The sequence below is a fragment of the Lytechinus pictus genome, chromosome 3 (assembly GCF_037042905.1).
Source record: "Lytechinus pictus isolate F3 Inbred chromosome 3, Lp3.0, whole genome shotgun sequence".
Taxonomy (NCBI): Eukaryota; Metazoa; Echinodermata; class Echinoidea; order Temnopleuroida; family Toxopneustidae; genus Lytechinus; species Lytechinus pictus.
The window spans coordinates 70,617,349-70,642,110 of record NC_087247.1 but is presented as its reverse complement, the minus strand read 5'-3'; the positions used below and the strand labels follow the sequence as shown (position 1 = coordinate 70,642,110).

Sequence of the window (24,762 nt, the reverse complement as noted above, 5' to 3'; positions counted from 1 at the left end):
ATATGAGGTTGATCGTGATGATCCAGTGCACATTTTGAAAAATAAATATGGATTTCTAAAGGCATCCAATGTTTGTTCTGATCAATACTTGTAAAACATTTCGGACAAAAAAATCATGAAAATTGTAATTTTTTGTCAAAATATGGCCAAAATGACCACTTCTACTGTGATTTGGCAGATGAAACCACTTGGAATCTGGGTGCATTTTTACTTAGGACAGACCCTTTTAATTGGATGTGGATACAAAAGCACTCTGTTAAGGCACCATTTTCCAAAGAGTGGTCAAAATTGTCATTTTTGGTCAAAAATTGCTAAAATGTCGTGAGAACGGTCAATAAGACTGACATTTTTGGAATCATGCAGCACACAATTTTACCCCGGACAAGCCTGTCAAACCTTCCCCACCAAAAATTCTGAATAAAGCCCCCTATCTCCTAGACCAGGGATTCTCAAATGGTGGCGCGCGCGCCACTTGTGGCGCACCGAGCCTTGCGGGGTGACGCTTGGGAGCTGGTATAAAAAATAAGGAAACATTGGGGAGAAAAAATGTATCTACCAGTAACCTGGAAATAAGGATTTGGTTATCATTTTAATACAAAGAAAAACAAAAACTCTTTACTTGACACTTAATTGCTAATTTATTTCCTCATTTTTTTCCCAATTTAGCACTCGATAACCCCCATTATAGAGGATCGATGGTGTTCTCCTTTTTATTCATTCTATGCTGTACAAAGTTTATGTGCCACACAAGTGATTTGAAAACCCCGTTTGTAGGATTTCTATTTCAACGGCGAGAAATTTTGCATTTCCAGAGTATACGTCTTGGTTAAGAGTTAAACATCAAATAATGTGATATTCAAAGAACATCCAGATCATAAAAAAAATTATGAATTTGAGACATAACAAGCAGAAACTTTGTTTCCGGAGCCGATTAAAATCTGAAGTTGTAAAAGTAAAATACTATGCTCAGATGTATTGCCTGCCGAGCTTGCCTGCATGCACATGGATGATAACTGCACGTGAGTTGTAGAGAGAAAGGGGCAGTTTGGAGCGCTAGTGCAGTGCAACGCCTAATTTTCAGCCCTTGCAAATCGGGGTATGTAACTTCAGCCACTGGCGTACAGATGGGGGTGGGGATTGGGGGGCCAAATGTTTCACGGCCGAGATATAAAAAAAAAAAGGAGAAAAGGAAAGAAAAGGAAAGGGAAAGAGTGGAATATTGTATTATTATCTTAATATTATGTCAAAATATAGATTTTTATATTGAAAAGTTCAATATTTTTGCTTCAGCTGCCATATCTAGCCCCCTCATTTTTTTTACTCATTACGCCACTTGCTTCAGCCAATAGATCTGGTGCAGAACAGTCTGAACTAGTGGTATAATTGTATGTTGTGAAAAAGTCACTGGTCATTTTTCTTTTAATATTAATATTGTACAGTTTGTTGGCATTTGTATTTCTTCTGTTGATATTAATTAGAGCCCCTCTGGCCAATTTAAAAGGCCTCATATTCCAAAACTTCTGGGGGCTCTGCCCCCTCGACCTCCACCAGGGGCCTCTGGACCCCCTCCGCTGATACATTGCTGGTTTGCGTAATGGATAGTGGAGCATTACAGATTCTCGACAAGAAATGTGGCGCTTCCAAAAAAGTAATTGAGAAAGGCTGTCCTAGACTATTTGGAGAGGAAAGAGTAGGCTACATATTAAGAAGTGGCTCTACTATATACCAGAAACACCTTTTTTGCCTCAATGGCGGTTCCAAAATGGAGAGTTTTCCAATTATTATTTCCAATTATTAGATTTAAAAACATTTTGTATGGAATTTTTTGTGCTTAATCACTAACCAATAAAAATGTTTGTTTCATATTTAAACAAGTGGAACACCTCTGGCAGTCTCGCCTGCATTATGCCATTCAATAGCTTAGTAGTGCTGACTTTGAAAAACAAATATTTAATACTAGTGGTTATTAAAAAAGAAAACACAATTTATATAATAAAATAATACATTCATTGACCCTAAATGACCTCTGACCTTGGTAACGTGACCTGAAACTTGAACAGGATGTTCACTGATACTTGATTGCTCTTATATCAAAGTTTCATTAAATAGATCTATAAACTTTCAAAGTTATGATGGCAATTCAACAAATTCCCCCAACATGGGCAAAGTTCATTGACCCTATAATGACCTTCGACCTTAATCATGTGACCTGAAACTTGCACAGGATGTTTGCTGATACTTGATTGCTCTTATATCCAAGTTTCATTTAACTAAATCCATAAACTTTTAAAGTTATGATGACAATTCCACAAATACCCCCAACATTACCAAAGTTTGTTGACCCTAAATGACATTTGACCTTGGTAATCGCACAGGATGTTTGGTGATACTCGATCACTCTTATATCCAGGTTTCATGAGCTAGATCTACTTTAAAAATTATGAACGCAATTCAACAAATACCACAGAATAGCCAAAGTTTGTTGACCCAAATTGACCTTTGACCTTAGTCATGTGACTTGATACTGAGACAGGATGTTCAGTGTTATACCATTACCCTCATTTTCAAATTTCATGAACCAGATCCATAAACTTTCAAAGTTATGATGACATTTTAAAAAACTTAACCTTGGTTAAATTTTGATGTTGATTCCCCTAACATGGTCTAAGTTTATTGACCCTAAATGACCTTTGTCCTTGGACATGAGACCTGACACTCCAGCAGGATGTTCAGGAACATTTGGTTACCCTTATGCCTAAGTTTCACTAACTGGGTCCACATACTTTTTAAGTTATGATGACATTTCAAAAACTTAACCTTGGTTAAGAATTCATCAGAAAACTGGCAGCTTTAGTCGGCGAGACAATATATGGAGTCCACGTTGAAATCAATTTGTGATCAATGGCACTTTATAAATGCGCCTGGCATTTTATACCGAACCAAGCATTTATGTTTGGTTTGGTTCAGTCCGGTTCAAAGTGCCAAGTTCAGCAAACCTCCTGTTCGGTGCGGCGGTTCGGCTGCAGCACTAGTGAAAAGCTCATCAATATTTAAGTTTTACAAAACTGCAAGTTGTGGTCAGCGGAATTAAATTATTAACAACATAGGTCTAGGTGGCAGTGGTCAAAAGTCCAATCCCAAGGCTAAGACATAAATTTTTAAAGAGTGCTTTAGTTTTTTGTCATAGGAAAAGCACAGTAATCATGACTATAGATTGAGCTAGTTAAAAGCTATGGAGGCAACACTCAGTAATTTTATAGAAAACAACTCCAGGCTTCATTAAAATGCTAAGGCTGAGAATAAGAAAAAAGAAATATCAGTCATGACAGACTCTGGGAGATGAATATACCGATAGGTTTGTATGATGAAAGTAGATAAGGAGGACAGAATTAAATACTTCCATTCAAATGATACTCGTGCTGACAATATGCATGCATGCTCACATTCTTCAATAATACAATCTAGCCATCATTAGTGTCCTGCTTGATATTCAAAAATTTTCATCAAATTTTGTGAGGACCTTTAATGCTTATTGTAATTGAGATGCTGAGAAAGTTATAAGAATCTTCTGTGTAAAGAGATCTACATGTATAAGTCTCATACAATATTCATGTAGAGAAAAGCTTCAAATATTCATAAGGGCTTATCAGTGATTCCCAAGGATGGTGTATATAAGAATACTAACAGGTAACAACAATAGAAGGAAGAGTCTCCCCCTTTTTACCCTCTCATCCCATCACATGTGCATTAAATCAACTGTGTGTTTCTTCCCTTTTTCCCCTTTTAATTTTTTTTTTTTCAGATTGTATGTTTATATAAATCTACATCGTATATAATTTGATGATTACAACTATGAAGCATTGGTACATTTAAAGTAAATCTACCCTCCCTTTTTATATATTTTTGAAGTATCTGTTTGCCTTTGGCCTATTTGCCAAAACTGAAACTGAACTTACGTTTAAGCCCGAGTCGAATCGATTTTGCAAAATCGGTGCATCGAAAAAAGAAAAAAAAATACGTCGGCCGGTCGATTCATTTGGTTCACACAATGAAACATCAAAATAAACAGTAATATCCAACTTGACTACTACTTACTGCATTTATATTGCTCCCAAAATGAAACCGATTGTGTTATTATGATGCCTATTCACCATTAATTTGAAGTTTATTTCAATCATAGTTCGAGTCTTACTCGTCTGCTCGTGCCGAGATAATCTATGCACGATGAATTCATGAATGGAAGTCGCCATTGATCGTGCATGCGCAGTACTGTGCTTTAATCAAATCAGAAAATGGCAGGAAAATTGACGCGATCAACGTAAAGTAAATCTTGCTTTCATGAACAATATTAATATCATCACCATAGAACATGATTTAATCGTAATATTTAACAATAATTTGCATCATTAATATGAATTTAGAGCTTGATGTGAAACGTTTGTATTTCGTTTCAATTTTCAATGGCGGACATCACATGACGATTGATTTGAGTGAGTGCACTTGTCTAAAAAAAAATAATTATCACGTCAGTGTTGATTATCGAACATTGTCAACATGTAGAAACTCTTTTGAAGATCGTAATATCACCATATAATAATATTTTACATGACAAAACAGAGAAAAATTACGTTTTATATTTTTTCCCATCAATTTGAAGCTTGTTTGTGCCCAACTTTGGGCTCTGATTTCATGAATGGAAAATATGTCAGACGTAATCGAACGCGCATGTGCATTGTGCTTCTTTTCTCGGAGCTCGGGGATGTCCAGAGATGGAATAAAAAATAAAAATAATGCCAGTATAATACTAATAATTCTTCCATATGAACATAACATACTTTGCTGACATCGTCAATATTTTTAGTATGGCCATAAAATCTTATTAAAATTGTAATTATTTAATATCCAATAATAATTTATATGAATTTAGAGCTCGATCCGAGACATTCGTATTTATTTTGATCACAAGCTCTTGTGTCTAAAAAAAATGGATTATCATTATCAGGATTAAGTCTCAAACATCGTCAGAACTCATATTCCACAATCTTTCCTCACAATCGTTATATCAGCATTGAATACCAATTCAAATGACCATCCAGAGAAAATTACGTATTTATTCCCATCAATTTATTTGGAGCTAATTTTGGATCCAACTACCCCGCCAACTACACAATCTCAGGCAAGTTACAGCGCTCTCCCCGCTGTTTGCACTTGTTAAAGATGGCGCTGGCAAGCATGCACGCCTGTCGTTTCGGGAGAGTGAGTGTACGGGGCTGCGGACGGGGTTGGTGTGTGCGAGTCTGGACCGCGAATGCTAGTTGACCGAAAATCATGATCGACTCTGCGTGATTCATGTCTTTCATATTGTTTCATTTTAAACTTATATGTTATCATCTGCAAATATCATTGTTGAAGATATTTTGAGAAGAATTCTGCATTGCTCCCCGGCCTTTTTTTGTGTTTTGTGATCATGGAAAATACAAACGAACTTTGCTCTGTCATCTGCTTTTGCAACGCTCACCCGGCCAGCGCAGACCGTCAGTGCATGTACAGTGCGTCCCAAAAAAAACTATACACTTTTGAAATGGCTGCCAAATAAAAATGTAGCACTTTGGGGGAAAAGACTTAAAGATATGGAAAGCCAATAAAGTCAACTTTCAAATGACACCAAAAAGTTGGAAAACTATTCATGCTTGAGCGAGCACTGCCCACTGAAACAAAGGGTATGAAAATTAGGGTGGGCCGGAATTAGCCTTCCAATTTATTTCAGGTTTGTTTGTTTGGTACTTGCAAAGTTGAGGGTTATTTTGGTGAATTAAAGATCAGTTGTGATCAGTCTGTGGTTTGTGAAAATTTAATGCGTTATTAAATTGAAGTTTAATGCATGAGTGATCATGAATTGCAATTTTTAGTGTAGCATTTTGTCTTTATCATGTGGATCTCAACAATGTGTTCACGACAGTCAGGAGAAGAGGGGGTAATATGACTTAGGTAGGTGAAGTACATTGATGGGATAAAGGTCAATAGAACATTTACCAACCTAGCAACCCCTCTCTCCATCTCAACCCCCCCCCCCCCCCCCCCCCGCTTCTCTTCTCCTGAGAGAGTAAGCTCGGCTAGGCTGGGCAGGAATTAGCCTTACAGTTTTTTTTTTGAGTGGTTAGTCCTTTGAAACTTGCTAAGCTAAATTAATGAGATAATTTTTGGTTTCCTAGGCAAATTTCATGAGTTACTAAATTGAAATTTAATGCATGAGTGAACAGGACTTGTAATTTTAGTGTAGCATATTCATCTTGTGGACCTCAGAAGTGTGTTCGTGGGAGTCAGAGTAATGTGATGGTACCTGTTACGAGCAAGAGGGCGAGATATGCTAAGACTTGGTTAAAGGGGCGTTCCTCTTCTTTTTGTCCTTTTACAAATTAAAAGTCATATGAACCCTCCCCTCTCCACCTCCATTTCCCAGCCCCCCCCCCCCCCCTCCCCCTCTCTCTGTCTCACTTCCTGGATTGTAGCCTATTCAAAACTTAACTGCCAAGTGACCGGTGGCTGATGGTCAGTTTTTTTATTGAATAATTACCAAGAAATTTAATGATTAAGATTAAGTTATTGAAGAAAACTGAATGTTTGATTGATCACATTGCTCATTGAAAGAGTTGATTTACTGATAAATTATTGATTAAATGATAGGAAAAAGTTGATGCCCCAATTCAGAATTAATCATTAAATCAACATTTTGCTCTGGACTTTGCGTACATGACAATAGCCATCAGTCTCTCAACAGGAGGGGAGGGCGGGAAAGAGGGAGGGGCGGGGGCTGAATGTTCTGTTGACCCTTATTCCATCAACCTACTTCTCCCACTTAAGTCCTATCTCACCCCCTATTCTCCCGACTACCATGAACACATTGCTGAGATCCACATGATAAAGTTGAAATGCTGCCCCAAGAGAGATCCAAATGATAAAGTTGAAATGCTGCCAAAAAAGTGTAATTTGTGTTCGCTCATGCATTAAGGTTCAATTTAATAATTCATAAAATTTGCTTAAGCAACCAAACTGGTCACGGTTGATCATTAATTTCTCACAACGCCCTTAACTTTGCAAGTTCAAAAGGATTCGCCTCTCAAAAACTGACATAAATTGGATGGCTAATTCCAGCCCACCCTAATTTTCATACCCTTTTTTTCAGTGGGCAGTGCTCGCCCAAGCATGAATAGTTTTCCAACTTTTTGGTATCATTTGAAAGTTGACTTTATTGGCTTTCCATATCTATAAGTCTTTTCCCCCAAAGTGCTACATTTTTTTTTTGGCAGCCATTTCAAAAGTGTATAGTTTTTTTTTGGACGCACTGTAGTGCATGCATAGCGCGCGCATGCATCGACGGCCGGCCGGAGCAAAAAAAATGACTCGATTTTCCCCGCCTTCAAATTTCGATGCATCGATGTTCGATCGAATTAGAGCTGTCGAACACCGGTTTTCAAAATAATCGATATGACTCAGGCTTACTTACATTGTACGTTACAAAAGTTAAACTTAGTCGTAGGAAAATACATGTAGTAGGAGAGTTATTGCTCTGTCAGTAGGAATAAAAATTACGTGATCATACATGTTTGTCCTGTTTAACCCTAAAACTGCCAGGGTGGGGGTTGAATCAACCCTCCCCCTCCACATTTTCCACAATTCTGCTGTGCAAAATTTTTTGACAGCGCTGCTCGCTGACTTTTCACTCCGAAGTCTTGCGTATCTTTTGAGACCAAATTTACGATGCCCGGGAATGTGATGAAAAATTACGCATCATAATGTAAGTGCATGTCAGACCAAAAATTGCTCAAAATGTGATTTTGTGTACAAAGTCAATGTAAATTGAGATTTCTCATCTTATTCATAAAGGTATGATTATTTATACTTTCATCTGCTGAAATCAATTGATTTTAGCATAATTACGCTTCAAAAAGGTTCTGCTATAAATCTGGTGAAAAAACAAAGAAAAACAAATGGTCGGAAAACAAAAAAATACATAGGAAATTCATAAAACAATAAAATACATAGGAAAATTATTTTCAAACCAAGTTTTTATTTGTAATTGTTAGCAATTGTACATGTATGAAGGATATTTACACAAAAATTAGCATTCAATTTTTTTTTGTGAATTATAGCAAAAAGTATAATTTACACATATATTAGCATAATTAATCAAAATGAAAAAATTGAAAATTTAACTATAGAGCCCTGTAGATTACATTCAACACTATCATCATGCCAATTTTCATGGTCTTTGCGCGATCGGCGGCCGAGATCTCAACCCCACCCCAAGTCATGTTACACCCAAAAAAGCCCGGCCTGGTTAGGGTTAAAATAGGGATCCTAATCAAATCAAATGATTGGCTGAGAGTCAATCACAAGACATGTATCATTTCTACTTTTGCGCTGACCATGCATTTTTTCCTTTCAAGTGTTCATCAGGAATGTTGATTTGTATGCATATATGTTTCTTCCCCCTGGATGTACAGGGACATGTAAATGCTGCAGTGGGTCAGCTTGACTTTATTCCTAGCTCAACCCATGTTCATTTTGTGCTTCTTTAGTGCGCATGTAGATCAGAGCATGTAACTGTAACAAAACATAACTCTCCGAGTGTGTGATTTCCAATCTTATTTATGGTACTGTACATTTCTTTGTGAAGAATAGCAACTGCTTAGAACTTTCGAAAAAGCACTGTACATTTCTTTGTGAAGAATAGCAACTGCTTAGAACTTTCAAAAAAGCACTGTACATTTCTTTGTGAAGAATAGCAACTGCTTAGAACTTTCGAAAAAGCAATGTTTTTTGGATTTTTATTCATCAAGTTTTAATATTGCCAGCATTTTTAGTCTTAGACTACCAAATATAGATTTAGGTTTGTCGATCTAACATCTACACAACATTTTTAAAGATTCCAATTGTTTTATAATGATATGTCCATTTATAATAAAGCACAGTTACTATGGGCATATACTCAACTGCGCTTTGATACTTGGAATCATATTATAACCCTGGCTGTAGCTGAGCCGCCATATTAATAGGCGCTAAAGCGTTCAGGGAATAAATCCTACCGGGTACCTATTCACCTCACCTGGGTCAAGTGCAGCACAATGTGGATAAATTTCTTGTCGAAGGAATTTACGCCATGGCTGGGATTTGAACCCACGACACTGTTTAAAAAACCAGAGACTATTCCACTGGGCCACAACGCTCCATGCTTATCAAACAACAAGGATTCCTACATCTCATTTCATAATACAAATGTGTTATTCTCGTTCATACATAGGTTTGGATAAGCCTATCTTATATGCTAATTTGACAAAAGACACAGCAGCGCAGTGTGTATCAAGGCCATTCCAAGCAAAAGCAGACATTTTCCAAAATTTCATATTCGTTTTATTTCAAATCTAGATAAAAATTTTCAATTAAAACTCATATGGAAGTTCATAAATACAAAGAGGAATTATAATTAGTAGGCCTGAGTAATGTCAGAATTTCTTGTTCCGGAATCCGCCAGTGTTGCACCGGTCAGAATCCGGTATCCCGATAAATGAATTCACGAACAGGGAAGTACAAAGACGTCTTCTTCTGAATATCTTAACATAACTATTGAAAATGTTTTAGTCAGTCTTGCCAATCAATAACCAAGGTTTTTTTGTTACATTCCAGGTGACCACTGAGAAAAATATGATGAGAAGACGGGGGAAAAAATTGCCAATGTTTACGTGGCCATCTTGTTCTCTTTGTTAGTAGCACTTAAGCTACGAGACACATATAGAGGGCGGCAGACTCTATATGCGTCTCGTAGCTTAGCTACTAACAAAGATGGCCACGTAAACATCAGCAAGGTTTTTCCTATCTACTCATATTATTCTTGGTGGTCACCTGAAATGTAACAAAGAAACCTGGGTTATATGATTGGTAAGACTGAATAAAACATACTAGATAATTATGTTAACATATTCAGAAGAAGAAAATGTTAAACCATTTGTTATGTATCACAGGCCTCCACAAATTTTTTTTTCGTCACTTGCCCTGTTGGGCAAGTGATGAAAAAATTTGCTTGCCTGATAGAAAAAACTGCTTGCCCTATTTTTTTATTATGACGGCACCACTCTTATTTTGAAAGGTCATACAAAATAACAGCAATTAAGAATCATGTACAGTATAAAAGAACACACATTTAAAAGTTTATTTTCAGCCATGTAGGCCTGAGTCATTACGTTTATTTCGATTTTTTTTCGCTATTTATAAATGGGGCTTAATTTAAGGTTTAAAAAAAAACCTTCACCAAAAGTTGCTAAAATTTCATATTTTGCATCTTTAAATCCACGAAATGGTTATCTGTTTGCCATATTTCCTTAGAATTGTTTTGATTTAGTTGGAAACTATAAAGAAAGCCAGTGAAAAATATTCAGCTCTTTATTGACTCTGAAAAAGATCATTTTATGATGTTAAAAATAAAAAATAAAAAAAAGTGGAGTGGCTTAAATTTCACATTTTGCATCTTTAAATCCATGAAATGGTCATTTATTTTCCATATTTCCTTGAATTTTTTTTTTAATTAGTTGGAAACTATCAAGAAAATTAAGAATATTCACCTCTCTCTTGTCTTTTTTCATCATTTTATGATGTTACACTCGGCCAATAATTTTTTATTGTAGTCCCGCATGTAGACTTTCCTGGGTTTTTTTTTCATGGTGTTGCAGCATTGATCGTTGATCGTATCGTTTGATCGTTTTACGCTTGGTCAACATGAAAGTCTACATGTGGGACCACAATAATAAAAAATATTTTCCGAGTGTAACATCATCATAAATCAGAGTAAAGAAAGAGAGTCAAGAAAGAGCTGAATATTCCTCTTTTTTCAGTAGTTTCCAACTAAATCAAAACAATTTCAAGGTAATATGGAAAACAGATGGCCATTTCATGGATTTTTGAAAAATGTGAAATTTTAGCCACTTATGGTGGGGGTTTTTTTTGGGTGTGCATTGGCAAATTGTTCAAGTAGCGCATGTGCAGTCATTGCACACATAGAACGTAAGATGCGATCGATGGCACAGTTTTTCAAACGAGGTACCTGGCGATAAATTATTGGTAATTGGCGCTGATTTACATCAGTGAAAAAAAAAAATCAACGCAACGGTCGGGAAACGGTTGCATGTATAGGGGTCCATTATGACTACCACCATGTGCAAAGTCTAATGCACATTTTCCCATACAGATATCACAATTCTGTGATAAAATAATTCGAATTACTGTAAGTAACGGTCTATTAACCGCACCTTTTTCTCGGCGGGATAGAAGCAAAAGTCGGGGGTGCGGTTTATCCACGGTGACGGGTCTGAGCCAGCCCGCCGTAACCCCTCCCGAACATGTAAGACGTCTGCCAGTTCACAACACATCGAGTGGCCGGGCGTAGCCGCCCAGGGCAATGTCGTTTAGAGGGGAATGAGCCGCGGGTAATGGGAAGCAATTATTACGATCTTAATCAAATATTGTCAATAAAAAACGCACCCACCTTCATGACACTAATTTCGACTATATTTTCGATTCAAAGCAGCAAATTACCCTGGCTAAGTTCAAAGAGAAACCAAGCATACTCGGTAATATTTTGTCACAGCTGAGCGAGAGTTAAGTGAGCTGCGCTGAGAGCTAGCTTGCGTTGTATTGTGGTTATATAGTGCGACTTAAGCTGGCGCTGTTCATTTTAACCCCTCCCCGGCCGCGAAAGTCCCGTTTCGCGCCAGCTAATTTTTTCTTTCTCGTTTGCTTTTCATAAGATACCATGTACACCACGCACGAGAGAGAAAAGAGACGGCACGAAGCCGTAAAAACAATTGGAAAAAATGTCAATTTCTTTGTTTCTTGAACCTCTATGTAATCCCGTATCCAAAATTCATGCTAAGACATCGAATGCTAGACAAATTCTGAAAGTGATTGTGAGGTTGTGATGCAAGAAATGTGAATGTTTCTTCCTCCTACGCCGGGAAAGAAACATCATAATTTGATAAGATGTACTGCTGGTACCGTATCGTAGTTTGCAATGTAAGAACGGCAGTGCTGTGTGTGTGTATACTGTGACTGTGAGGTGAGTGAGTGTGTAAGTGGCCAATATTGTCGGGACTTTTCTTTCTTGCTAACATTTAGATGAATTGATCAAGAACAGCAGATTTCCGCATACCGGTAATCTCTTTGGATACCTTGAAATCTTTAACTCAAATATGCAAATGTGAGAAGGATTTTTTTTTTTTTTTTAGTCCAAAGTTGGGGGTGCGGTTAATCCACGGGTGCGGTTTATAGTCCATTACATACGGTACACAGGAAATAAATCCCAGAGTCTAGTAACCTCGCATTGGTGAGTTGTCATTCGGTTTTGCTTTTCAAAACGGCCTAGTAACATCCAAAATAACTTATCTTATTTGCTTATTATTACTTAAAAATCATTTGTTTTAATTTTCTAGGGGATGAGGTAAATATCAGACAATAAATCATCAAACAAAGCTCCATCTATTTTACAAGGCCGGCGGGAGGTTCACGTACGTACGCATTGGCGCTTGTACTAGCCTGAGCTCTGTCTCTCTGCCAGAGCTCTGGGGGACAATTCGCTCAGTAAAGGCCTCAATGATGGTGATTTTCTGTTTCAGACAGAGTTTACATTTCGGGTATATCATTCAAAACTGTTAATAAAGTTTGATGATTTCTTCATTGTCATGTATATTTAAGTTATTAATGAGTTCATTCTCACCAAATTAAGACTCCCCCATAGAGAAATGCAATTTTCGTGGAGATCTGCGTTTTCAAAGAACTTCAGGAAAAGTTAGGGTATGTGGGCCTTTATTACATGGCCGAGTACAAGTTATTGTACTGGAATAGATGGAGTAGAAATTAGATATTGAATTCATTTATATATAAGTTCAACTCACAGTCACACCCACATCCAAGATTCTAAGCATGAAGAAAATAACTATTAAAATCCTACAATATTAAACATAGGCAGCGGAAGCGGGGGGGGGGGGGGGGGGGGGTGAGGGAATGTGTCCCCCCTATAAATTTTTTGTTGTTAACCTTTTTTTTTTTTTCCATGCGTCCCCCCTATAATTTGTGGTTGATAATATTTTGACAAGCCCCCCCCCAAAAAAAAAAAGGTTATGTGGTGGAGCCCCCCTAAAATTTTTGGCTTCCGCCGCCAATTATATTAAACAGTAAGTAATAATTCATTAATAAGTGGCAGGTATTCCTCAAAATACAAAAACGTAGCATTTGAAAAGAGCCCCCGAAATGCAAAAAGTAGCCCTCGAAAGGTCGAAATGGAGCCCCCGAAATTTTACAAAAAATTGAAAATGGAGCCCCCGAAAAAAAAAAAAAAAATTTCCCTGTTTAGTCTAAGCACTTGTAGTCATTGTAATCTTGATTAACATACACATCTCACTAAACAAATATTGCGAGCGCGAGCTGAAAATTTAGGAAATTCAGACCTGAAGAGGGGCATTTTAAGGCTTGTTTGTAGAAATTAACAAATACCATATGTATTTCTTTAATCAAACGATGCGAGTGTGATGCGCGAGCTGAAATTTTTGTATATTGACTCCAAACAAGGGATATTTTAAGGACTATTTTTTAAGGAATACAGTAAGAGTATACATATCTCACCATAGTCGTCTAATGCGAGTGGCAAGTGCTTGCTGATTTTGTTAGAATTGCATCTATTGACACAAGTCATGAAGCTCTTTTTGTAGTCATTGAAATCATGATTATCATACCCATCTCACTAATCAAATATTGCGAGCGCGAGCTGAAGATTTAAGAAATTCAGACCTGAATAGGAGCATTCTAAGGCTAGTTTATAGGAATTCACCAAGATCATACGTATTTCACTAACCAAATGATGCGAGCGCGAAGTGCGAGCTGAAAATTTTTTATATTCAGGTCAGAAAAAGGGTCATTTTAAGGACTGATTTTAGTTAGGAATTTATGAAGAGCAGACATATCTCACCAATCCACAAATGCGAACATAAGCACGGACAGGAAATGTTTTATGTTAAGACCTTAAAATCGGGCAATCACTATAAGTAGTCATGAAAACGAAGCATATGTCACTACATAAAACAATAATAACTCGAAGTGAGAGGAAATATATTTGGTGTATATTGATTTGATTTGACGTCAGGTCTCTCAAATATACTTGAAAACTATAGTGTTCCGAAAAAAAATATTTGATCTATTATATCTAGTTAAACTGACAATGCAAGCACCAGGAACAATGAAGACATGAGCAAATCATGTTTCATGTTATGAAAATAATGTTTCTTATGTAATATATTGTAACATAACATAATTATAATATAACATTATAAAGAACAATAATTTATTCTTTCCCATTACGTTTCTTTTCCTTTCTCCCTCTTTTTCTCATTTTCCCAGTTTTTTTTGCCAGCCGATTGGGGGGGCACGTAGTTACGCCACTGGTTTCAAACACACTTTTGAAGGAAGGAACAAGCAGAGAGAAGAAAGAAGCAGAGTCTGAACGAAAACACACCTGATGTTCTACAGACCATAAAGAATGGATTCTTCACGGCCTCCTTCAAATGAGTTAATAACCCCAACGGATCTTGGAAGATAGTAACCACGAGAGAGAAGAAACAAGCAGCATCTGAACATAAACTTACCTGATGTTCTAGAGACAATGAAGTATGGATTCTTACTCCACCTCCTTCACACGGGTCAATTATCCCTACAGATCTAGGAAGGAAGAAACCAGCAGAGAGAAGAGACAAGCAGCGTCTGAACGCAATGCTTATCTGAAGAGGAGCATGGGATGGGTTGTTCATTACACAATAGTGAGCCTGTAAAAAGAACAAACGTAAACAAAATATAATAAACAGTTAACAGATCAAGTATGTTTGCTTATACACATGCTTTTTTAATAAATAGGTACGATACAGAGTAAAGGTTTCCATCACTATTCTAGAGATTTGGATATTGCACAATCTGTCAGTATTATCAACTTTATGTGACTAATTTACATTAGTTTCGTGTACCTCTCAAAACAAAGATGGACATACCATGTATTTCCATGATTATTTGTATATTGAGTGAGATAGCACATATCATTGGTAATTCACTAATTGGGTACAATATTCTTTATCACTGATAACTAAATTGATTCTATGACCATTGTAGATGTTATCTTTTTTCTTATTTCTGTTGTCTGTTTATCTGACCATGATATTTTTAAAATCTGGATATATAATTGATTTTTTTTATAGATTTCCCAGAAATTTAAATATATTTAGGTTTGTATCATTAGAGCTTTAGAAGCCACACAACCTCACTCTGAAGGGATACAAATTTTAACAATAATATTAAGACAAGTAAGAAGGGAGGGGGAAGACAAAAAGGGGGAGGAGAGAAAGGAAGAGAGAGGAAGAGAGAGGGAGAGAGATAATGTGCAAGATAAAGAGCAAAAAGACAGAGAAAGAGACAGATTGGGAAAGAAAATGCAACATGGAGCTTTCAAAATGGAAAAGAGAAATGCTCCAGCAGATCATATCGTGCATGAAGAGTGGACCCAACGACTTGAGGGGGTACTTATGGAAATGGAGTGTCTAGGATTGATGGATAACAACCCTACTTTATACTTGATCCGGAAAGTCAACCACCTAGAGACCCATTATGGGCCATAGACTGTGAAGATATAGCTTGCTTTTTCCTTTTTAATACCTTCATGGAAAAATATCACATGCCTAAAAGTGTAGAGCATAGCGATTTTTTTGTGTGTGCATATTTATGAGTAATGGGAAGTGATGTGAATGGAGGCTGAAGATATTGAAGGGTAGTTTTCATGGGTAGGTTACTCACCAAAAGGTCTATCATCCAAGGATTAAGTGGCTCAAAACCATTGAAGCGTGTCTTCAGGTACTTCAAAATCCTGATCAAAACTTTGACCCTACAACGAAATTAAAGAGAAAAGGGAAAGGTGAAATAATAGATGGATCAAATTCTAATAATAATAAGTATCGGAACACTTTGGAAAAAAGACAAAAAAAATCCTTTGTGAAGTTGAAGATACTACCCTGGGACTGAAATTTGCCCATGAAGGGAGTTCTTAGCAAATTATAAGAAACTTATGACCAATGAAAATATACAAATATGGAATTGATCTTTCCCAATTTGCAACAACAAAGGTTGGTATAAAGCTATAAATCCACATCAGCCTACAAAGAATATATGGAAAATTAGAGACAGAAAAGGTAATAAGAGATAAATACAAAGTATTGTGAAAGAAAATTTAAAAAATGTATAATAATAAACTATATGATGCAAACTATCTGTAATTCTCTTGGGCATATTAATTCTCCTCCAATAAACGTGCCCTTTTTGCTTTATACTTTGTATTTAATCACAGAATAGAGCAAAATCAATAAAAATAATCAACATATTCTTTTATCATTCATTATGCAAAATGTACACAATCTCTAGTAACACTAACAGGAGAAAAATGTTCATCATCCAAGGCCAAGATTGTAGAATCTCCCCCCCCCCCTCATGACAATTCATGCAATATGTTTGCAACGTGAAAATCAGTCGCCACATTGTTTCATGAATATTTTTCTTTCTAGTCTCCCTAACCTTCCAGACCAAACTTGTGACATCTGCGCAAGCGATACTGGAGTTATACAATATTTTGTAAGGGCATGTTAGACCCAAAATTAAAACATGATACTATGTACAAATCCAATACAAATTTTGTTTCTCGCAAAACTTCATATATGAATTATCAATGTTTTGATCTTCAATAGGTAAAATCAATAAATTTCATGTTATTCATGACTGAAAGTGTCTTGGTGATTTTTGTTTAAAAAATTACATAAAACTTTCAGCAAAATTTTTTTTTTTAACCCAATCATATTTCAAAAAAAAAAGGTGATCAGAATTCCACAAAATGTCACTATAAAAAAATTCAAATTTGGGGCCATATCAAATTATCAGAGCATACCTTTGATTAATATGCATAAATTAGAAAATTATGTTCGATATTTTTAGGAGAATCCGACTGTAAAGTTTCATAGAGTAATGGAAGTGACATGCATGTTGATTTTAATTGTGAATGTGCAGTGGACAAATGAGATCTTGGGACAGATTTCTTGGGGTTGGAATCTGCACCCTCTTACTGTGAGATAGGCAATTAAAAAAGATTGATTGCCAATATCACCAGTTTTTAACTTGTAGATCAAACCTAAAAATATCTGTTCAAACTAAGCTTTTTTGGTATTGATATTTTCAATACCGGTATTACTAATTGCTTCAATACTGGTATACCGACTAATACCGGTGTAAATTCCCAATTTATTGTGCAAACAGTGTCCAATGTTTGTTTAGCCCTGATATGGCCTCGGATAAAGAGTGGATGCTTGCGGTCAGCTGAGGAATGCTCAGCATGGTCCGTTCTTATTGACAGAAACTTTCTCAAACATATTTTCATAGATTAAAAAAATTTGAATATGACAAAGTTGAGACTTGTCTTGAGCCTTGCAAGTCACCACTAACCTTAGATTTTCAAATGGAAAAAATCATAATTTGTTTATTAAAGAGAGATTAGAAAATGAGAAATTATCGTATTTCAAGTCCCAACTATTAAAGACCTAATCAAAAAGTTATACGATCATGCTCTCTCCCGGCCCCACCGAGACGGCGAGAGGGAGTTACCTGTGCACGTGCGCGAAATTATCTAAGCAAGCACATGGTACAATTAATCCTATCTCCATGCTGAAATGAATTAGATGTAGCCAAGTTACCAAATGCTATACCGCACCTACTCACTGCTACTTTGCTAAACGTGTGTACATGCCCCAAGTTCCAAGCACCAAATTCCCTGCTGAAACAGTCAAGGAGATTTGCGTGATTTTCCCTTCACCGCTTTGGCCCCACTCATTCACATTCAGATTCGCCCCTTTTTTTACCACTCACATCAACACGTGTTCGTCGAAGGTTCAAAGTTTGTTGACCTCAAATTTTGACGTCTCGTAAATAACTTTTCTTATGTCTATTATGTTGAACCCCCCCTCTTAGCTAACTCCCTTCAGGCCATGTTTTCTCCCTGTTGTGAATCTCCACATGTTGTCTAAAAAGTAAAAACCTCCCCCTTGACTTCTTATCCCGCGGCTGCCTCTTTCTCACTCTTTTTTCTTGATTTTGTTTTTCTTTATCTCCCCAGCCCCTTAATTCCTCACTCTCTCTTTCCCATCGGCCCATCCTCTCCCCGTCACCACCCCTCTCTTACCACAAACAATCAACATCCTCCTCTTCTCCAAGTCTTGATCTTCCCCCTTTTTTTCTATTTCTCTCTTCTCTCGTCCCCCCCCCCCCCCAAGTCCTGGTCATCATTTATACTTTTTCATTTTAATGTCAATTCTATCTTTCACACATGCCAAAATTGAGTTGATCATCATCTTATCACGCCACCAGTCCATCATAAATTTAAATTACAATCAATCCAATAGTTTATTTCATTTTATTCATGACCGCACATGCACAAAAAGGATACAGCACCCATCACAAATCACACAAATATTCCAGCCATTTTCTTCCTTCCATTCACGATCACTTCACAGATCATTTTCAAAATAAACCAAGAGGGATGGCGCAACATTTTTTTCCTGTTGTTAACATTTTTTTTGGGGGGGTGTCAAACGACTTTTATAGCAGGATGTATAAAAGTAAACTTGTCATAATTGAAACAAGTTAAGAGCAGTCCGAGAAAAAAAAAACTTGCATAAAGAAAAAAACAAGTGTTAATCCCTGTGGTTTGTCAGTCAACGCCCCAAGGTTGATACTTTGTTGAAGACACCACGTGGTCAAAAGGCAGACTGGGGAGTGTTTCAAAAAGAGTTTTGTCTGTGATTTTGTTTATTTATAGAGGAATGTTACAAGCTATGACAAACCCTCGCATGTGATTGGCGGAAAGCAAATCTGTTGTTGAAACCACTGAAAAAATCTTCATGAAATGCTCCCCATCTCGATCGGCTTCGTTTGTTTTCTGTAGCTGTGTGCACAAGTGCATGGAGCCGACATGCACCCCATGTAGGCCTACGTAGCGGTGGGGCCGAGGCCTTATGCAGCGGCTAGCGGAGCTCAGACATTAGTTCAGGGGCGATGTATTCATTTCGAGGTTAGATTATCGGATTCTGATTTCATTAAATACGTTGAGAGAGCCGAACAACTTATTGCTTTGGCTTAATTTTACTGTAAAAATACCCATAGACGACAATACAGAAGAAAATACCGGTATGATATTTTCAACATTTGGTATGACGGTATTTCGGTATTGAAATTTTAACGGCGGTATCCATAACGGTATGACGTTCATACCGAACGGTATTACTAATACCGGTTTACCGAAAAAGCTTAGTTCAAACCACATCAACAATAAAGAAATGAATTACCTTTTTATCGATTACAAGATCTGATAATAACCTATGCGGTCCCTGAAGTATCACAGGAAATCAACAAACAGAGAAGCTTTTTTGCCATTCTTTAAAAAATGCACAGTGTCTACAAGAATTATTTGTACACTACATACAGCAATACAAAATTAGAAAATGAACTATGAACTATGTAACAAAAAAAATCATATCTTGGCTATCATGAAATATTATACAGATATTGCCTACCTAGAGTTTGAATATAACATTTCCTCTCCCCGACGGAGTTATATTTTTCCCAAGGGATTATATTTTGCCAGAAGCGCGCAGCGCTGAGTGAAAATATTACCCCGAGGGGAAAATATAGCGTCGGAGGGGAGTTGAAATGTTATTTATTAAAACGATAGACCAGGCAATATCTGTTATATTATATAGTATATGTGGATTCGCCATCAGAAATTGCATTCATCATCTGGCTCAAACCCGAAATTCTTGTTACAGCTCTGATCCATCTACGTCATAATTTTTTTAATACATCAAACGCGTTTTTCATGCGATCGACGCGTTAACATTAGCGCGTACATCAAATAAACTACCTTGTTACGCAACTTGTATGCAGCGAGTGACGTCACCTTAGTGAATATAACGCCGCAATTGAAAATACAACGCAGTATATTCCCTGAGGTGACGTCAAAACCTAGAATATAACAAATGCGATCCTTGCAGCTATGGTCACGTGATGGCGTATTGACCTATCACTGATTCAAATCTACATAACCTATGTAATATAATGAATTATATATCATAAGAAAGAGGGAAGTATAGCCATTGTTTGACATATAATTAAAGATTACGATCGGTCATGCATGAATGATTATGGTTTATAAAATTAAATATTTACAGACCTTGCTGTGATCATTAAAGCATAAACGCAATGCTTCAGTGGTGATGACTTATTTCCTATTTTTCTGAGAGATGAGATGAGATGCTTTCATTTGATATACAATTCTTAATATTTCAGTTGGTATTTACAGATTTCATAAACAATTTTAAATGAATTAATGTCTGATTAACAGAGTGATGTAAACTTGTTTGTTCTGTTTGTTTGTTTTTCTTTGTAATATTGATGATATTTTAATTGTACATTTATTTCGTATTATGTATCTTAATTGTATATACATGTAATGTGATTTTAATATGTATGCACGGACGTTCAGAAGAACAGCCATTGTCTGGAGTTCGTTTACCGTGTTGAAATAAAATAAATGAATGAATGACTGCTGTTGCCTCATTGACGTTTGTTAATGGGTATGATTAGATTTATTAATCATATTTCATTTCCTGTCAAAATGAATGTGTAAAAATGAAAAAGGATGGCCTTTGTTTTGCACCTACTTCCAAATAGTGATCAGTCATGCATGAGTGATTATGAATTATATGAGACAATGCATATTTTCAGACCTTGTGGTTATTGAAGTGTAGCGCGCAGTGCTTCACTGATCATGACTTTTTTCATATTTTTCCAAGAGATGAGATGATATGCTTTCATTTGATACACAATTTTTAATATTTCAGTCAGTATTAAGGATTTCATAAAGGATTTTAAACGAAGTGATGTCTGACTGCTGTTGCCACATTGGCTTCATGGACCAATCAATTTTCCCAAGCCAAGTCAGTCATAGTCTACAATAATCTGTCCTAACATCAGTGACATCCACAGGGTGACTCTTAGTAATACCTTGGTCACATTTGTTCTACGGCGGCCGTACGGCGAGTCGAAAACAGCCGTTTTAACATTTTTTTGTACCAGCTACATATAGGTGCTTTAAATAGAAATGAATAAAACGGCTGTTTTCGACTCGCCGTACGGCCGCCGTAGAACAAATGTGACCAAGGTATAAAGGAGGAATACTTTGTGGGGATGTGGAGATAGGCAGGGGCAATCCAGGGTAAATACCCCTTCATTAACTGGTATATAAGGTCTTGCTACTACCATATCAGGGTTGTGTGGTCTAGTGGTTAGAGCATTGGACCCATAATCGCAAGGTTGTGAGTTTAAATCCCCACTCTGCCATTGTCTCCACTCCAACTTTAGCCACTATGACTGAATAACCTAGACGTTAATGTTTCCTAGGTTATTGGTTATATACCAGCTTGGAATTTACCAGCAAAAAGCTGTCCTGCCAAGTTCAAACAGAAAATCCTAGCTCGGCCATTATCTCCACTTTTACTAAATAGCCCCAAGAGTAAGTTTCGTTGTCAATAGAATTAGCCACTATGACTGATTAGACGTAAAATGTTTCCTATGTAATTGGTTATATACCAGCTTGTTGTTGATGTGGCGGGAAGCTGCTTTACAGAGGTCCAACAGGAGTTACTTCAACAGAAATTATACCCACAATATTACAAATACAATTTATAACCTTATGACCACTACCAATTTATCATATTCCAATATACCATAGCTCCAGCAATGAAGCAAGCATGAAGTCACACAATAGTGACAAAATAGCTTTGTGGCACCTTGCTCAATTATAACCCGGACTAAAAGGGAACACAGATTTTTTTTTAATTTGGAAATAGAATGAGAGAAAAAACTAGCACATCAATGATGTGGAGCTCATCCAGCATCTCGCAAAGAAATTGAACACAATATTTAATTTCAGCCCATTTGACACTGTAGTGAATTATATTGGTGACATAAATTGAAGAAACAGAATTGAAATTGATGAAGAAATGACAGAGAAGCATTTTTTGTAATCTATGAATAAATTTCATATAAATAATCATAAATAATTTTCTAGTCAAAATTTCTAAATTCTGTGTAGAACCTTGGTTAACCTCATGTAGCTCTTAAAATGGAACAAAAAAAATCAAAATCAGTCAACAAATACAGAAAAAGAGGAATTTTCTGTGAATTTTTAAAAATACACATAAATTAATTTTGCATAAATTAGTATATAATTTTTCTAATCAAAATTTCAAAATTCTGTGTAGAAGTTTGGTGATCTTCATGAAGCTCTACCAGAAGGAAGAAAAAAAATCAAAATCAGTCAACAAATAAAGAAGCATTTTTTGTGAATTTTGAAAAATGCGCATGACTTAGCATTTTTAATGAGATTCAAAATTTTATGTAGACTATTTGAATCCCCACCAAGAGCTATCGTATAAAGCAAACAGAATTGAAATCGGACTTAAAATGACGAAAATGAAGCATTTTGAAATTCGGTCAACAAATAAAGAAGAGGCATTTTTTGTGATTTATGAATTTTGCATAAATTAGCATAAATAATTTGCTACTAAAGATTTCAAAATTCTTTTCAGAAGCTTAGTGAATCTCAATGATGCTCTACCAGATGGAAGAAAAATCAAAATCGGTCAACAAATAAAGAAGAAGCATTTTATCTGAATTTTTGAAACATGAAGTTAGTTTCGCATAAATTAGCATAAAAATTTTTCTAGTCAAAATTTCAAAATTCTGTGTAGAAATTTAGTGGACCTCTAAATGAAGCTCTACCAGGTGGAAGCAAAAAAATCAAAATCTGTCAACAAATAAAGAAGGAGAAGCATTTTTTGTGTATTTAGACAAATGTGCATAAATTAGCATATTTGATGAGTTTCAAAATTCTGTGTAGAAATTTTGAATCCCCCACCTAATGCTATCATATATATCATATAAAGCAAACAGAATTGAAATCTGACATGAAATGAAGAAGAAAAATCATTTTGAAATTGTGGATGGCCGACAGACAACGGACAACACGCCACGGCATAAGGGCATTTTCACCACAGATGGACACAGAGGCAAAAAAAGTTGATATTCATGTAAAATGCTTTATGTTTTTTAATAAAACAAGACCTGAAGTTTCTGAGACAATTTTTTTTTCCAACTCTGGCAGCCATTTTATATTTCAAAATGGCTGCCAAAGTATGGATACAAATTAGTGTTGAAAATAGTATATTGATACATATTTTGTTTTGACAGATTTTTAAAGAACAGGTTTGATCATGATGGTTTCGCCTGTGATTTAGCTTGCTATTATAACACTTTTTAAAATCCCACAGAAAGAAACACCAGTAATTCATTCATCTGATAAAAAAACATTGATGAAGTATGTGATATGGTATGTAATGTCAGTTACCGAAAACATGAACTTTTTTTTCTCATTTCCTGGAAAAGAGGATATATTATATGAAACTTGGTAGATTTCCTCTCTAGGTAACACCCCTCCCTTCTATACCAAAATTAAAGATTACCAATTAACAATGAAGCCATAGGGTACCATTAAATATATGTAATGTCAGTTACCAAGTGGAAAATGTAATGTCAGTTACCGAGATGTAATGTCAGTTACCATGATAAAACGTTGGTTACCAATATTGAAATGCAAATATGTGGTCAATTTTATGGTGAAGAAATATTGTATACTTGTTATTTAAGTCAAGTCACACCAGAAGGAGCTTGCTATTGACTTTTAAAAGGTATAGTTCACAAGGAATACTATATGAAATTATGAAGGAAGTTGCATTCCCATCGTGCAAAAAAAAATTACTATGAAATTGTTTTGTACATGCACTTACCAAGTAAATAATTGTTTGTATCAGACACTTTTTTGTTTGGTTTTCGGGGGGGGGGTAGGGGGTACTTTTCCCAACCTATTGCCTAAATCTGCAACATTTTTAAAGCTTAACATTGTGATGAAGGGGATTTTCAGGGTCCCCTTTTTTAGTTTCTAGGATTCTTTTGAGCATTGCCTCACTAAAAGTGAATTCCTGGTTTTTATACCTGTTAGTAGTGTGGATGTGTGATACAATTTTGTTTTTGGTTTACAAGTATAGATGAAAAGTGAAATTTGACAGTTCTGATCAATGTTGCATGGATCTACTAAAACTGGTGTGTTTTTCTCTAATTTACAAATAGTTTATTTTTTGTTGACAGCTTATAAAAGAAATTAGCAAAGAAAATGATTAAACAAATTATGAAGAGAATTGAAATCCGACAGATATGAACAAGCATTGCTTGCACTGACCAGAATAGAAATCAATAAAACTACATGGCTGCATGAGATTCGGGGGAGGGGTACATGTAGCCTAGGGGAGGAAACCCTTATTCATTTTTGCCTTTTTTGAGGGGAGGGGGAGGTTGGAGAAGGAATAGGTTTAAAAAGTCAATATAAAACTGATGAATATATTATGGGTGTATAGTCAGAAAAATCCATGCGTACAGTCAATGCAATATCAAAATACTATAGGAAAACATGTAGCTGCTATGACCCCCCCCCCCCCCCGAGTAAGTAAAACATACATTTCTTATCTTTTGATA

At 36.2% G+C, this 24,762-nt stretch overlaps 1 protein-coding gene across 1 annotated transcript in view; it reads right to left on the bottom strand.

Annotated features, from left to right (window-relative positions):
• Positions 1-12,273: 12,273 nt before the first annotated feature.
• LOC129255362 (interleukin enhancer-binding factor 2-like) overlaps positions 12,274-24,762 on the bottom strand; it is a 28,211-nt gene continuing 15,722 nt past the window's right edge. Inside the window, exons 8-9 of the mRNA XM_064097663.1 lie at positions 15,877-15,964; positions 12,274-14,861 (exon numbers count right to left, since the gene is read on the bottom strand). Of these exons, the coding sequence (XP_063953733.1) occupies positions 14,487-14,861; positions 15,877-15,964 (463 nt within the window). The 3' untranslated portion in view covers positions 12,274-14,486. The remainder of the gene's footprint in view (positions 14,862-15,876; positions 15,965-24,762) is intronic.